Source organism: Atractosteus spatula, chromosome 7 (assembly GCF_055471065.1).
Source record: "Atractosteus spatula isolate fAtrSpa1 chromosome 7, fAtrSpa1.hap1, whole genome shotgun sequence".
Classification (NCBI taxonomy): Eukaryota; Metazoa; Chordata; class Actinopteri; order Semionotiformes; family Lepisosteidae; genus Atractosteus; species Atractosteus spatula.
The window spans coordinates 6,493,255-6,510,219 of record NC_142712.1 but is presented as its reverse complement, the minus strand read 5'-3'; the positions used below and the strand labels follow the sequence as shown (position 1 = coordinate 6,510,219).

Here is a 16,965-nt window from a genome sequence, read left to right as displayed (position 1 = left end):
AGAAAAACTGCCTTGCTACTGTAAGGGGTGCTGATGGGCCAGCAGGTGGCGCTCTTTCCCTTGGACAGGATTTCCAAACCACTGTCCCACCAAGGTGCCTGGGGACACTGTGCAGTGGGAGGTGCCATCTGTTGGATGAGATGTTCCCTCAAGGCCCTGGATACTTAGTCATTACGGAACCGACGGTATTTTGTATAAATTAGGGGTGTCAAACGTGACGTCTTGGCTAAATTGTACCATGATTTTGCACAATTTAACCTCCCTAACGTTTTCCCTGTAATCAATTGGGTAAGCAATTGCTCAATTTCCCCCCTGATCTGCTGTGTCAAGGTAAGGGCAGCATTTCAGCAGTGGAAGAAGTGGATCCCTTCCTGTATGTAAAGAGCTCTGGGATCCTTTGGGCTGAAAAGCATGATGTGAACCTGGTAATATTCTAATAGTAATGGCGATTTCAATTAACTAACAAGTAACCAACTTCTGACTGTTCTCGACCAAAGGATTTAATCTAGCCATAATATTAGTACAGATAATGTAGACTTTTTATATATTGTAAATTACCCTGTTCTGTCCTGCCTGGCCAATCTCACGTGTGGTCTCCAGTCCTGCTGAGCTAATGCTCCAGAAGATTATAAAAATTACATAAGACAATGGGAATGGGATTACTAGCTAAACTATCCCAAGGGAACTCTAAAAATATTTTCAGTGGGCAAAGGCACACCTTCCTCTACGCCTCAGCCTTCCCAGTGGTGTATTATTGACAGGGAGCCGAGTGGAGGCAGGAAGTGATGTCACAGGTGAGCAGTGGAAGGTCTGAGGCCACTCCCTGTTCACCTGGGGAGGGGATAGAAAGGGTTAGACAGCAGGGGAAACAAGGAAGAGCTGTGAGGGAGAGAAGGAACAGGAGTACCCAAGGAGAGAGAGAGAGAGAAGGGAGATTTTCGCTTTGGAATAAACACGTTTTGATTCAGGACATGGAGAGGCCGGAGAGCTCCCCTGGCCCTGGGATAATGGGACTGCTGAAGACCTTTGACTCCTCGGAGTTTGGGAGCTGGGAAAAAATTGGCTCTGGAGGGTTCGGGCAAGTCTACAAAGTGCGACATGTCCAGTGGAAAACATGGCTGGCAATTAAGTGCCCTCCAAGTCTTCACGTTGACGAGAAGTAAGTGTTTCATGAAGTTAAAAACAAGGTGCTGGCTGGGTTTTCATGACCTCTTGCCTTCGTGCTAAAAACAACACATTGCTTGTTGAATCTGCTCGTTAATCTAAGATAAGGGCCATGGTGTGTAACTGCTGTTTGGCAAGGTGTCTGAGGTTGTTGGGTTTTGAAATTAAATGAAGGTAGATTTTGAGCTGTTCAGTCTTCACCAGAAGTTAGGCCTAAACTCTGTGAATGATTCATGAGTAGTGATCTGTGTTTGTCCCTAGACTAAATAGAATGGCCGTGTTTTTCTCAATGCTGGAAACAGAGCTCTGGGGCCATTCAGCTACAGAGTACATGTCTGAACAATTTTCTCATACTTTTTGAGGTGTTTGATGGTCTGCTGTCCACAGTTCTGTAGAGGATTTGTATGTTTTCCACTTTGCCTCAGTAAGAGAGATGTTTGTAGGTACTGAATTATTATAGACTGAACAAATATTGGCTGATTTTACCATTAAGTGGACTTTAAATTTGAAGTCTTTGTAATCTACAGGATGTACTTAAATTGCAGCAAGTGTTTTTTACATCTTGTGTTTAATTTTCCTTTTAAATATGGTTGTGCCCAGACCAGCTGCACATGACGGGTTAGGTTCAGGTTCTCGGGACCTGAGAGTAATGAGGAGGCGTGCGAATTCACAGGCAGGGGAATGTTTTTGCTTCTCTACGCTCCTTTTCCAGGGGGGTTCCTCTCAGTGGAGGATTATGAAGCTCTTTAATGCCCTTGAGCGAGGAAGGGGCCCGGGCTGTGAGTTTTCAGTGCAGCCCCCTCGTATTTGTCGTGCACAGGAGAAAAGATCGCCGTGTTTTCATTTAAAAAGCGCCTCCTGTATATCCCTGAGACTAGACAGCACCTGCCTGGCTCAGGGTGGTTTCATAGTGTGTTGTCAGGAAAGAGCGCAGGAGCCTAAAAATCGAGGACTTGAACAGCACAGCCTGCTTGCGATAAGGAACAAACGACGCGCGCGCGCCTGTGTAGTGGGCCGTGTCCATGAGCTTGTCTTGTCATGCTTCAGATTCAACCCGTGACTATTCAAGCAGTCCCTTACCTGGAGGGCAGGCAGGGGCCTTCAGGGTCTGACCACATGTCCAGGGGCCTGGAGCTGGGGGTCTTATGGCCTTCGAGGGTCCTCTCACCTGCAGGCACACGTTGTTGTCCCTTGCCCTGCAGATCAGTCTGGGACCGTCAGGGACACACCACCTGATTGAGAAAGGCTTAGGAGAGCAGTCTTTTCGCCATCATTTCGACAGTCGCGTGGTGTCTTAGTAACACATGGCAGGTCCACCTGCCTGAATTCTGGAGCAGGACGTCGTTAGAAGCAGCGCAGTTGCAGGTTGCTGTTATAGTAGGCGGACGGGAGACACTTCAGTATCAGTGCCTCCATGGTCAGATCAATCAATGCAGGTAAAATATATTGCAGCTGGATTTGTTTTGGTTTGACCATACTTTAAAATATTTTGTTTGATGATTTCCAGTAGAGTATTGTATTGTTCGCGTGCCCGTGCTGACTGATGGAGGGGGTTTTTGTGATGCACACAAGTCTGCAGGTTTTTTTTTTCCCAATCATTATACAATTCACAGCATCTTCAGGTTATCAGATATATAATAACAAAGTGATTTCCTTTGTGATACACGGTGTTTGTAGGCTTCAGTTCCCCTTCACTCCACACTGGTGAAGCTGTATAACTGGCGTGACAGCTGGTTGAAAGCCTGGCTGATGATCTGAAATCTTAATGGACTCCACAGTGTACCTGGTGGCTGATTTCTGCTGGCTCCCGACTTCTATTACCCTGGGAAGGCACCTGTGATGTTGGTGAACAGACACGGGCAGTACAGAGGCATTGAACACTGGCCCCGTCCTTTCAATGTGCGTTTCGTGTGGGTGACCCCAGCCAGCTGGGAAATGGAGAAATAGAACCAACAGGCTTGCGTGTCTCCTGTAGGTGTGTTCCAGCACCTGAGGAAGATACAGCTGAGCTAGAAATGTAACTTCTTACAGAGGAAATGAGGAAATAATTTCTTCGTCTTGTTTCCATTGTGCCTTCCCTTTAAGAAGCTCACCAGATTGCACAACACTACGTCTGTCGTATTACAGAGTGTAGTGCTACCCTGCCCGTTTTTGAGTTTTTTTTGGCTTGTGCATGTTCAGACTGAGAACCTGTGATGTGATTGTGAAAACAAGGATTTGGTTCAGGTTGTTTTTTTTTGTTGTTGTTGGTTCTTTCTGTAATCTCCTTCCTTACCAGCACAAAAATAGACCTGTGGCTTGACTTCGTGATGCTCGATATGCCCACAAGCCAGGAATCTCCTTAAGTAACTTACTGTGGCCCACGGGGCATTAAACAAACCATGAGTATTATCTGCACTTCACTGTCATTTCCTTTCCTGCTTATTCCATCTCCTGTGATCTCGGCTCTGCCATGTTGTTATTCTTCTGTGATCGTTCCTGATAACTGACTGTTCCGTTTCAAGCAGTTTCTGAAAAGGCTGCGCTAAGTGGTTGAGCAGGAATGGTAAAGATGAGGTAATACATGTCTTCACACAGTGATGGGGTTAACAAAGATCCTGACCTGGCGCCCAGTGAACCCAAACCAGAGGCATATCACTTTTGAACATCTACCCTAGACCTCGGCTCCATAAACTGCGAGTTCTGCTAGAATCTGTTCACAGGTGCTCTTTGTTCGACGAACTTCTACCTAACCAGTGTTTATGGAGACAATGAGCAATGTTGCCAAACCAGTCCTGCTGGCCTACAGGTAAAAGAAGACATTGTCTTTTTTCTGAAGAGTGCAAAAAAAAAGTGCTTTTAGTCAAGAGATTAGCCAGCAGGCACTCTCTCTCAGATCTTCACTTAAATGGATGTTTCCTTCGGCAAGTCAGTGTTCCAGAATTTGAAAACACTTCGCAAAACTCGGCCTGAGAGCGAACGCGGGAAGAGGTGGCTCTGTGTGCCTTTGCTCTTCTGTAGCTAAAGGCCAGTAATTCTCACTTCTATGTCTCTGTCTGTCATGAGTGGTCACACCGTTATTAGCTGTTAGTTAGCTAACGAAGATTCTGAAGCAGGGTCTTATTATCACCCAAATTCCATTTTTTAATTAAAAAAACAGAGCGGCGATTTGATGATAAGCTTAAGTGCCTTTGAATCATTAAAGTGCAAGCTTTTAGTTTTATTTTTTGCCACTTATTTTTTGCTTATTAAGCTCGCAATCGACTGTTCTATCCCGGAGAGCTCACTGGTCTGAGCTTGATGTTTTAGAATGGAGCTTATACTTATGATGAGAAGAATGGAGTTAAAAAGGCTTTTTGCACATAGATATAGGCGCCATTAATTCCAGTAGCTAGGTTTTGCATTTGTTAATTTTCAATAGTCTTTTAGCTGCTGTCTCTTCAGTGTTGTCTATGACATTGGGGCTTTAGGACGGGTTAATGAGTGCCGACAGTAAGAGTTTGGAGACAACCAGACTATTAACTTTCATTGCCTGGCATGGTTTACTTAGGAAGGCACCCTGAGGAACGCCATTAAGGCATTAAACCTGTCATTCAGATACTCGCCATTGATTTATAGTCCTACATATCAACAAGAGACTGCAGAAGCTGGGACAGTGGTCTCATGTAGCCAGCTGTATGTACAGATGTCTTCTTGTAAAGGGTGCTTTGGGGGGCTTTTCATTTTAAGTCAATGGCATTTGTGGGAATTTGTATTAAACAGATTTCTTGGAATATTTTCTCATGCACGGGCCAGGAATGGGCATCAGGTGAGCTTTATTTTTGCAGAAGGAGGCCTGTGGTGAGCAACAGATGGCTTATTGCTTCCTTCCTTCCTTCTGAGCCAAATGTGCTCCAGAGCCCAGCACGACATCAAAGAAAAAGACCATTACTTCAAATCGGGGCACTTTGTACTGCTACTGAACAATTAGACTTGCAAGGAAGCATTTAACCCAAATGCAGGCATATCAGTTATCACCTTTGCTCCTTGTTTATGTTGGAATGAGCTGTGTCAGTGATTTGGGTAAACTCTGCTTTGCATATGTAAGGCAGAGGGGTTGTTGATTTTATTAATTTGAGGCGTTTTGTCAAATCAGATTTTGTTTTGGCATTGTCAGCAGGTCTCAGTCTTAATTCTTGGCTCACATTCTTTTTTCCACATTTAGCCACGCACTTATGCCAGAAAACCATAAACGCCTTTCTCCGTATAGGCTGAGTGGCCAGATCCCCAGTGAAGGAGACTGAGCTCATTTTCCCAGGCCGCTCCGCTTGGCCTTGATTTGAGTTGGCAAAACCGCTCCTCTTCCTGCCTTGCTGTTTCAATGCTCTGCTCCTGCCGTGTCCCCAGGGAGCGCTCCGAGCTGCTGGAGGAGGCCAGAAAGATGGAGGTGGCCAAGTTCAGGTACGTCCTGCCGGTGTACGGGATCTGCAGCGACCCCGTGGGGCTGGTGATGGAGTACATGGAGACCGGCTCCCTGGAGACCCTGCTGGCCTCGGAGCCGCTGCCCTGGGAGCTGCGCTTCCGCATCATCCACGAGACGGCCGTGGGCATGAACTTCCTGCACTGCATGAGCCCCCCGCTCCTGCACCTGGACCTCAAGCCCGCCAACATCCTGCTGGACGCCCACTACCACGTCAAGGTGAGAGTCGGAGGGGCTCGCCCAGAGGGGAGACATCCCGGGCACCCGCTGGTCCTGCTTGGCCGGGGGGGTTACAAGGAAAACAAAAAACATTCGCTTTTTTTTTTTTTACACAAAGGGTGGTGGGAGTGTGGAACAAGCTACCCAGCCATGTTGTTGAAACGGACTCCCTGGCTGCTTGCAAGGGACAGAGAGAAACAATCCCCAGATCAATTAACTACTAACTAATAAGCAGGTCAGGAGGGCCTGATGGCCTCCTCTGATTTGTAACTGTCCTGACGTTCAATTGAAATAGCGGCACCTTGCCTTTTCTTCGGGGAAATCGAGGTTTCATGGGAGCAGCGGCTTGTAATTTTCTGTGAAAAGGGACATCGAGCTCGTCTCACTGGCGCAGAAGTTAGGCTTTTCCTCTGGCAGGTGTTTAAGTTTTCACATTCTTGTTTGTTTTGCTGGGGAAGCCGTGGGAGGGTGGTGTGTGAGGCCTTTTTTTTTTCTCAAACAAAACAGAATTCATTTCTCTTGAGGCTTAAGACTCCGGCAGTGAAGGCCTTTGAGGTGTGTTCCATACGAAGCTGCTTTTTTTTTCCATCTGGCTGATTTACCCTCAATTAGAGACGCAAAATCTACCATTGCAGTGTTTCTGTGTTTTATGCAACTTTTGTTTTTGAGAGCGAGGGATAAAAGTAGCCCGTGCAGCTCAGCCCCGGCCCTGATCCCCGCCTCTCCCCGCAGCTGGCTGATTAATGCGAGGGGCCTGGATGGGTGGACCTTTCAGCCTCCCACCGCGCTCCTACAACTCCCGCGTGTAAACACGGAGCGCGGGCCAGTCCCGACAGGAATAATCCCAGCTCCGGCAACACGAGGCTCGCCCACGCACAGCGCTCGGAAAGGCGAAGGAGAGGAGTGGCAGTGAGGGGGGGGAATAACAGCACACGAGATGGCCCACAGAGAAATATAATCCACCCCAGGTTAAGAACGAAAACACAGCTCCTGCTCCGGGGTTACCCTCAGCGAACCGCAGAAACGCCGTCACAATCGCCTAGGTAGAGAGGAAAGGGAGAAGTCCCATATCAGAGCTGCAGTGGCTGATGGGGCCTGAGCTCTTCCCGGTTCATTAGTTTTAAGCGGACGGGATGGGCCTGGTCCCCACTCGTACAGCTGGGTGGGCTCTGTCAAGGTACAGCAGGAGAGTCTGCAGCAGGGACTGCACCCCACAACCCAGCGACTCGCGAGGCCACAGGCTCACCCACTGTGCGGGGTACTCCCCAGCGTCGCGGGGCTTCGTCCTTTTAACAGTAAAATCTGAGGGAAACGCACGCCGGACGGGGCCCCCAACCCTTGCCTTTTGGTTTTCCTTCAGATTTCGGATTTCGGCCTGGCGCGGTGGAATGGTCTCTCCAGGGCCGACGACATCAGCCGGGACGGCTTCTGCGGCACCATCGCCTACCTGCCCCCCGAGAGGATCATGGAGAAGGACAGGGACTCGGACACCAAGCACGACGTGTACAGGTCAGTCCGCCGACGGGCCCGGCTCTGTCCCCCCGCCGAATTCGCACGTGGGAGCCGCCACAGCAGGGGCACGCAGACTCTCCAGGGATAGCAGTTCTTCCAGTCACCTCACAGACGTGGACTTTTCCAGGGAGCTAAAAGTGGGATTAAATAATGACTATCTTGGATCCTCCAGCGAATCCAAGCTGCGTGTAACCCATTGCCCAGCCCCGGCTGTGCTGAATCTCGCTGGAGATCTTCATCACCAGCTCCCAGGCCCTGTCTTACCTGGCAATGTGATGCCGACAATTTCAGGCTCATTTTTTCTGTATTCCCTGCATTTCCCATTGAGCCACTGAGAGGAAGTGTTCCTCACAAGGAATTTTGACATTTTAAATCACGCTTACTGAATTAGTTCCTGGCATTTGCTTTTTCATTCTCACTGTAGGGCTCAGACCGGAACATTGCTTGTTCCGTGAAATCCCTGTTATTACCTTTGATACGTTTTGTTTTTTAAAAGTGAGGTAAATTGTGAAGCCGCTCAGAGCCTCGTGAAGCTGGCACTGGGGAGAGGCGAGATGGAGGTGGAGTGTTACTGCTAAGTTTGTGTCAGCCTCACATGTGCTGTGTTGTCTGGAGCACGCAGAGTCCTCCAGGATTTTGTCCGTCCACCCCTTGTGTGATCATCACCGCCCAGGGCTGCTGTACTTGGCCCTATGTCCCTGACACACCCTGTCGATGATGTAATGTGTCCCAGCACCTGTTAGTCCTCAGCTGTGAGCCTTTGTGTTCGTCTGCTACACAAAGCCATGCAGCACAGCCTGATGGATGCATGCATGCAGTGTGCTGGCTGATCCTGTTCCCTGTGGATAGGTAGCAGTGCGGGAAATTTGAAACCCAAATAAGTCTGACAGTCCCGATCCCTCTTCGCACGCCAAAATGCCTGGATTCTCCAGAGTTCTTTTAAACTTGTGTTGAACTCCAGTGGCTGGAGAAACATTAAAGTCAACAAGTAAACCTGCCAAGAGTTGGTGAGATAGGAAAATGTGCCAAAAGGCCTTTTCATGTCTGTACCCTCTCTTCTGTCTTATATTGCTTGTTCACCCAGACAGGAAGAAAGACTCCCACACACGTCAAATTCATACTGTCCAGTTCCCTGCATGTCTCTGCTCTTCTTTCTTCAGGCTTCGTAAGCATTAGGATCCACTGCAAACACTCTGGATCTAGTGGTTCTCAATTCTAGTTCTCAGGAACCACCATCCAGCCAAGAGCTTAATTGCAGGCAAATTAATTTCAATTTTCTATTTGAGGTGCAGTTTTTTTTTTCTCAGCTCTCACACTGTTGTAGGGCATTCGTGGTTGGTTTCAACCCTATGCCAATTCCTAAGTTTCAGAAATGCCCTCGTTAACTATAGGTATGCTAGCTGAAATCTAACAAATGTGATTTAAGCAGGATAAAAATGCACACACTCACTCTGGGAGTGGCTGGTCATTGCCGTTCCCTCCTTTACCTGTTCATCATAGGCCGACTGCCTGTTATGAACTTTTTAAAGAAATAAAGGAACAAAGTCCTCACTTACAAGTTGATGATAAACTGCATAGAATGCCGAGGTTGTTTGAAATAATGCAATGTATTTTTTTCAACCGTTTTCTTTGATCACGGGGAAAAAAAAGCTATAAACCAACAGGCAGATCAATTACAGGCATTAATTAGCACTGGTAATTAAAGGCCCAGTGGAATAAAAACCAGTTCTTACACATGCTGCCCCAGGATAAGGGTTGAGACGCAGTGGTCTGGACAGAACTGCAAGTTTAAAAAAATTCCACCGTCTTGCTTCTCATGAGGTAATTGTTGTTTTTTTCCACCTTGCAGTTTCTCAATCGTCATCTGGGGAATACTCACGCAGAAGAAGCCATATGCAGGTACGGTGTTTGTCGTGGTGTGGACTTCTGTCAAAAAGAATTTTTCTAAATGTCCGCGTACTTGAAAATGACATGCTGTCTGGCGCGCTTTGTATCTTGACGAATAGAATTGAACAGTTTTAGAAGTTGCAATTATTTTAAGGCTTGTATCCATAAGATTAGCACAGTGCGGGTTCCTGACTGTGGATGCCTGCGTGTGGAACGTAGAACACGCTTGTGAAAGGTCTTTTGAGCCATCACATGTTTTCAGGAAATAGCCGACATAGATTGAACAGTGCAGCCTTTAGTGATGACATGCTGCTAACTCTGTAGCATCTATACCCACATGAAGAGTGATCCCGTGAAAACATACCACACACACCTCGCTCTGCACCCTGCTGTTATTAACACGCATGCTCCTGTATGCGATCAGCACGGAGAAGCCAGAGGGCATTTTTAAAGCGAATTCAGGACGTTCCTGGTGTTTACAGGTAGTGTCATTCCGCTTAGAGCAATCGTGTGTCTGAGTGATCTCTGCACGCCCTAGCTGTGGGAAGATGTTTAAAAGACAAGCACACTTGTGTACCGCATTAAATATCCCCCTCAAACTGTTTTGAGTCCATGCGAGACGCTGGCAGTGAATTCCTGGAAAAGAGAGCAGCCAAGTCCGAGTCATTAACCGTCTGTTTTGAGTCTCATTTCAGCAAAGGGCGTAGTCAGGCCCTTTCTGTGTTGTTTCAGATTCATCACCCCCCCAGTCTAGCTGAATGTTTACTCTTCACATTCCAGTGCTTGGTGACGGCTGCAGAATCACTTTTTCCCAGAGTTAAAGTCAAACCTTTTCTTCACGCGCTGACTGGTATGCGAACATGAGCAGCTCTGACCATAACATAACATCACTTTATTAGCCCTATACAATTTCTTGCATTAGGAATTCATCTTTTCGCATACCCCAGCTTGCTCTCCATGAGACACACAGACAGGGAGAGAAGCTTGGGGTCAGAGCGCAGGGTCAGCCATTGTGCAGTGCCCCTGGAGCAGTTGGGGTTAAGGGCCTTGCTCAGGGGCCCAGCAGAGTTCTCTGCCAGCTGCGGGATTTGAACCTCCCAGCCACAGGCGCAGATCCTCAGCCACAGAGCCAACGCTCCGCCCCAGCATCTGTGCGGTCATTAGAAGAAAGAGTGGCGCTCAGGGTCTGAGTATGAACGGCCTCAGGAGACTTTGTGACTCCAATTTTACCGGCCATTTAATACAGTACCCTCTCAAAGATGGTCAGAAAACCTCATCAAACCTTCTTTTTTTATTTGGCGTATTTCAATCTGTCAGGTGTCTGGCAGCTCCCCAAGAAAACACCAGTGATGGTAACTGTCAGGGTAGTTCCTGGGGTTGGTACTCCTACACCCTGTGAAATTTCTTTGTTGTCTCATTTAGGCGTTTCGATTCTGTTGCTGTTTTAAACTCTTACCCAGTTCCCGAAACAGAAGAAATAAGTGCTGATACCCCCCTTCCCACAGTCTGGAATAAAAAAATGATGGCAACAGGCCTATTAGGTATAAAAAACACAAACAAGAAGTCCTGATTTTGGCTACCCAATACAAAGACACACCTTTGCCTCACTTCCTCATGGATTTGGCCTTATGAAGTGATCCCTGTTCTCAAAAGCGGTTTTGGGGACGTCAGAATATTCAAAAAGGAAACGAGCTCGAGAATGTTTTTTTTTGTTTTTATCATCTCAACTCAAGGCAAGAGTGTTTGGAATTAAAAAGCACACCCATACTGAAGTGTTCAATGTCACAGATTATAATGTAAATGGAGGGGGGTAGGGGATTTAGTTAGTTACCACTGAAAAGTGCCGGTGCCCAAAAAATAAAAAAAAATGAGCTGTACCGGTCCATTTCAAGCACTGCCTGGGGAGTTAAATGACCAAAAAAAAATGAGATCAGTGACTCTCACACTCGGGGGGCAGGATTCTTTCCACGTTTCACTCTTTGTGACTGAAAGAGAAAAAGCGACTAACTGTGTGTGGGTCCCACAGAGGAGAACAACATCCTGCACATCATGGTGAAGGTGGTGAAGGGCACGCGGCCCGAGCTGACAGCCGTGCCCCGCTCCCGGCCCCCTGCCTGCGCCGGCTTCATGGCTCTGATGCAGAGGTGCTGGCAGGAGTCTCCCAGGGCCAGGCCCAGCTTCGAGGGTGAGTGGCGAAGCCGCTGTGAGAATCTGAAATCGGCCGCGGCGTTCGTGTGAAGACGTGAAAAGCAGAAGCTCTTCCTGGTACCTCAGGAACAGCTCACGTTGCATCAGGTGATGTTTCCTGGAGATGCGCAGGGAGCTAAACACTGAGTCGGGTCACACACACACAGAAAGAGAGTAGTTCTCGCATTGAGACGTTTTAAACTCTCGTCTGCTCGGTTGTTGCCTGTTTGTAGCACCCAGCTGTAAGGGAGGACGTCGAAATGGTCCTTCTCTTCCATTTTGCTTCTTGTTTCTGAGAGTGGGACAGTCTGTCGTTTCCCTTGCAATACGAAAACCACTGATAAAAATAACGACCGTACCCGACGTTTACCTCTGGAGATCATGAGACATCGGCCTTAGACCAAAAAAAAAAGAAACAGTGGCTGTGAAATAGGATGTTATCCAGCTGTAGGTCACGGTATTGTGAAAATAAAAGTAGAAATTAAAGTCTGCGTGCTTTTCCACACTCTCAGAACGGGCTGTTGAATCAGATTTTTTTTGTAAATACCAAATCTAAAGCTTCAGTGCACCGCAGAAGTTCCCACACAAAAATGAAGATGTCTGTCTTGTGATTCAAGAGGCGTGGTCTGTTGTTTTTTTTGTTAAAGAAATTACTTCGGAGGCCGAAGAGCTGTGCACCAAACCCCAGGAGGAGACTAAAGACCTAGTGCCTGAAGCAGAAGCCAGTCCAAACCACAGGCAGGACTATATCCAGCAGGTACAGATCCCTGTGCATGCCAGCACAGCTCTTCACAGCTACACGGAACACTTCTGTGCCCCTAGTGACTAACATCAGTCTTTATTATGGTATCTGCCTGAACTGGTTTTTCGGCCTGCTTCTTGACAAAATGTGTCTGACTTTGGGGGGTGCTATTCTTCCTTGCACACTGTTACGGGCCAAAGCCTTTCACACCAGTCTCCAGCAAGCATCGACAATCGCTTTGTCGGCTAAGAGCTTCGCGGTGTTCCCCTTCCAAAGCACCGATGTCTTGGTAATGTTTGGCTCTGATTTGGGATTCCCATCGCGTGTCGTTTTTGTCTTTTGTTTGTCTCTTTTCTCCCCCCAAGGTGCAGCAGAGCAGGCCGAAGTCCACCGCCCTGACCGAGAAGGACTACAGCCTGTCGGAACTGCTGAGTCAGATCGACTCGGGGATTTCGCAGAGCTTCGACCGGGTCAAGGAGGACTGCGGCCATTCCAAAGAGAACACCAGCAAGAGGTTGTCGGGGATCTCGTCGGTCGACTCGGCCTTCTCCTCCCAGGGCTCCATCTCCCTGTCCTTCGAAAAGGAAAATGCTGCCGGAGGTAAGAATGCAGCCTGATCGCGTCGGAACGTAATCGAGGTTGCATCTTCAGGCCACCTTGCTCGTTTGGTAGTACAGCAGCACAGTAAAGAAATGGCCGGACAGACCTTGTAGATTTAACGAGGGATGTTGGCCAAAACTGAAACTGGTATTCTAAATGAGCTCTTACTAGAGCGTTGTAAGCTTGAGCATAACTTGTCTGATTCAGTTTTATACTTGTCTACACGTTCAAGATGTCCGCTTTTTCATTTCTTTAACACAATGACATGAAGTGGACAAAGAAGAATCTACCTAAAACACTCTGAAACCTTGTGTGTGTGTGTATCTCACTCTGTGATGGTAACTGGTGATAAAATATTCTAAAGTCTTTCAGATCTTATACTGTTATAGAAATCTCTGTATGAGCATCATATCCATAAAGCCCTTTTGCTTTTGTTATCCTTGGGTCTTAAGTGTTTTTGTATGTTCTGACTGCATCAGAAAAACCCAATAGCAAAAGCAATTAAAATATGAGTGAAATTCCGGCTGGAAGCCTGCAATCAGATGTTAGTCCGTCTGTAATACCAGGAAGAACACAGATGTGCAGCTGCTTTGAGTATCTCATGATTCTCCTCCTTCTGCCTGAAGACTCGGGCACCCTGGACGTGCAGAAGAAGAAGCTGTGCGAGGCCATCAGGACAGAGGACATCGCCAAGCTGATGAAGATCCTGCAGCCGCAGGACGTGGATCTGCTGCTGGAGGGGGGCTCCAGCCTCCTGCACTATGCGGTTCTGCTCTCCAACGAAGAGGCTGTCAAGTTCCTGCTGCTCAACAACGCCAACCCCAACCTGGCCAACAAGAGGGGCTCCACGCCGCTGCACCTGGCGGTGGAGAAGAAGCTGAAGAACATCTCCGAGCTGCTCCTGGGCCGGAAGACCAACGTCAACGCCAAGGACGAGGACCAGTACACCCCGCTGCACTTCGCCGCGCAGAACGGGGACGAGACCATCGCGAGGCAGCTGCTGGACAAGAACGCCTCCATCAACGAGGTCGACTTCGAGGGCAGGACGCCCTCCCACATCGCCTGCCAGCACGGCCAGGAGAACGTGGTGCGGGTGCTGCTGAGCCGGGGGGCCGACGTCCACGTGCGGGGGAAGGACAACTGGACGCCGCTGCACTTCGCCGCCTGGCAGGGCCACCTGTCCATCGTCAAGCTGCTGGTGAAGCAGGCTGGCGCCAACGTGGACAGCCAGACCTCCGACGGCAGGACCCCCCTGCACCTGGCCTCGCAGAGGGGCCAGTACAGGGTGGCGCGCATTCTCATCGAGCTGGGGGCCAACGTCCACGTGACCTCGGCCTCCCTGCACACGCCGCTGCACGTGGCGGCCGAGACCGGGCACACCAGCACCTCCAGGCTCCTCATCAAGCACAAGGCCGACATCGAAGCCAGGACCGCGGCTGGCTGCACGGCCCTGCACTTGGCCTCCCTGTTCGGGCATCTGCCCACCGTCAAAATGCTGATCGAGGCGAAAGCCGACCCCTGCTGCACGGACCACGCCCAGCAGTCCCCCTGCCACCTGGCGGCGGGAAAGGGCCATTGTGACGTCATAAACGAACTCCTCCTCCACTGCCCAGGAAGCGCCAACCTGGCTGACGGGCAGGGCTCCACCCCCTTGCACCTGGCAGCTCGGGAGGGCCACGCCCCCGTCGTCAGCGCCCTGCTCTCCCACGGGGCGTCCGACAGCTGCCAGGACGCCATGTCCCAGACCCCCCTGCAGCTGGCCAAGGAGAACGGGAAAGCCGGCGTGGTGAAGCTCCTGCAGAAAAAGATTGTGATCCTGAAGCTCACGGAGCAGGAGGACAGTGACTCCGCGGACTCCAGCGGTTCTCTTTGTGAGCAGGCAAGCTAAGGATTCCCAGGGCCAGGCCGCTGGGGGTTGTACAGAGCTGTCTTGCGATTTCTGACTGCGTTTTGCTTTCAGCCTGACTGCCGTGTAATCAGTCATTTAAGCATTAGGAGCAAAAAGGAAGAGAGGATCAGAGGTAGCCCAAATTATAGGAAACATACCTGTATTATATACATTCAGCAGTTCTTTTATGGCTCTCATAACCTGTAAAGCCAAATGTAACATTTCTCGGGGTGCAGCTGGGAATCTGCTATGGACTTTGATGAGACTGTCCTCACTGCCTACAGTATGATAGCTAATACTGGTAAAAGACGTGCATATATAGAAAGAGGCAAGACTGCTGATTTTTAGGACTTATGTTAATATATTTTATCCTCTTGTTTACTATTTTTATACTTTCTTTTGCACATTTGCTTCGTATGTACTGTAAATACGCCCTTTGTAAATAATAACCCATTACCTTCAAGTTATTAACGATCCAGGTGTGTCTTCTCGACAGTCTGCAACAGATGTGTGGGATTTTACCTGCTCGGCTCAGCCTGCATCACGAGAACACAGCGGCCACCTGCTCTTCAGTGCTGCAGATTGTTCTGAAAGGGTGAAAAATCGGTCTGGTTTTGTAATATAAATAGACACTCACTGATCACTTGCCGTTACTAGCATATGAACAACATTTTACATTTTCCCACTTTTCTAAATGGACTCGACCAAGGCTGTCTGTAGCACGTTTGAAATTGAAGAGATGGAAGGTGTTCATAGTGGACCGCAGTGGCTTAGAAGGACTGAATCTAATGTTACTGTCGCCCAGGATTCTTCATTGATAATTGTGCAGTTTCCTGCATTATCCTTTTTATTTGTAGAGAATATAGTATTTGTATGAGGTGAAATCATTTTCATATATATATTTTCTTAAAAGTGGCATGGCCTTTCATTCCTACAGGAGTCTGAGTCTTTTTGAAAGGACCTTGCACTTTCTGTAGACATTTGTCATCGTGTCTCCAGAACTTTACAATAACACACTTTCATGGTCATAGACTGCAGTGCATTTGTATTTGGAATAAAAATAAGCAGCCGCTCACTTCCAGGCTACGCAGTGACTACACCAATGCACTGCCACTACGACAAGAGCTCCATAAGAAAGTGGGAGGGAAATCTAAACATGTAAAGTTTACTGTTTGCTCTGTCTTTTTGTCTTACACAAAATACTGTTACGCGTATACAGTAAGGTTTAAGATTTCGTGCACAGCGCCTCCATTAATACTGGAGATCAAACGAGGAATAGTGGATGATTGCTTGGTTGAAGACAGTGCTTGTGCAGGCCAGAAATCTGGTCTGCTCACATGCTACATCGGATCAACAGCTGTGATTCGTGAGAACACTATTTGCTTATGTTGCCAAGCAAGCACACATTAAGCCCCAGGTGGAAGCAGATATTTTGCACATTACTTCCTGTTGCCATCTCATTGTAATATAGTGTTGATATGATTTTATATGATGTATCATTAAGAGTTTTGTATTTTTGGAAGTGTTTGCACGGCCTCACTGTAAATAATGGTGCAGTAAAGTACATTTCATTTACGGAGTCTGGTGTGGTGTGTTGAGTGCCAAGGCAAGAATGGGCTGTGTTGTCATCTAAAGTCTGAGTCTGCAAAGGGCTATTGTGAAGAGCTTGAATTCAAATGATGGCAAATAACCCAGAGGTAAGGTGCGTCTGATCTGCACCTCTTATTTCGTATTGTTCTGCCCTGCCTCTTAAGCTGGTAATTAGCGTTGCCTCTTCGTTAAACCACAGACAAGGAAAAATAAAGACGTAAATATTTGCCTAACTATAGATTGCCGAGACAAAACTACTGCACTGCTTGCTTTATAACGACCAAGGACATTCTGACTTGTGTTGGCACCCTTGTTAACGTGCACAGCAGGAACCCGCTGGAAGACTTGAATCAGTATTTTAAGGTGCTCGAGGGATACGCGGCGACAGACCTGTTTTTTCAGGCAGCATGACATTTTATTTCAGCGAGTGGTTCTCCTAGAATGATAATAGAATTATTTTAAATTTTAGTACAAGAAAAGGAGCATCTGAAGATACGCAGTATAATCAGAAATACCACCGATCGTCTGTGACGATTTTGCATTTACCAGCGATTTTGACTGAATCCTGGCTCACAGCATTGACAGCTGTGCTCCCGTGGGAGGTACAGAAAGGCTCCTCCGAGCTGCTTGCCCCTCGGGCTGGTCATCTTCTGACACGCCACCAGCTCTGCAGTGAGGTAAGGGAGATTTTTGCATCAAAGACTGGAGGAGAGGCGTGACCCTTGCTGACATTGAACC

General features: G+C 48.1%; 1 protein-coding gene across 1 annotated transcript; it reads left to right on the top strand.

Moving 5' to 3' along the window:
- The first annotated feature begins 835 nt into the window (after positions 1–835).
- Positions 836–16,210, top strand: ripk4 (receptor-interacting serine-threonine kinase 4). Its single transcript, XM_088920122.1, has 8 exons — positions 836–1,159; positions 5,530–5,821; positions 7,182–7,330; positions 9,183–9,232; positions 11,247–11,405; positions 12,055–12,164; positions 12,515–12,749; positions 13,376–16,210. Exons 1-8 carry the CDS (start codon positions 972–974, stop codon positions 14,635–14,637), a joined length of 2,445 nt encoding a protein of 814 aa, XP_088776248.1. The 5' UTR covers positions 836–971; the 3' UTR covers positions 14,638–16,210.
- Positions 16,211–16,965: the final 755 nt, after the last annotated feature.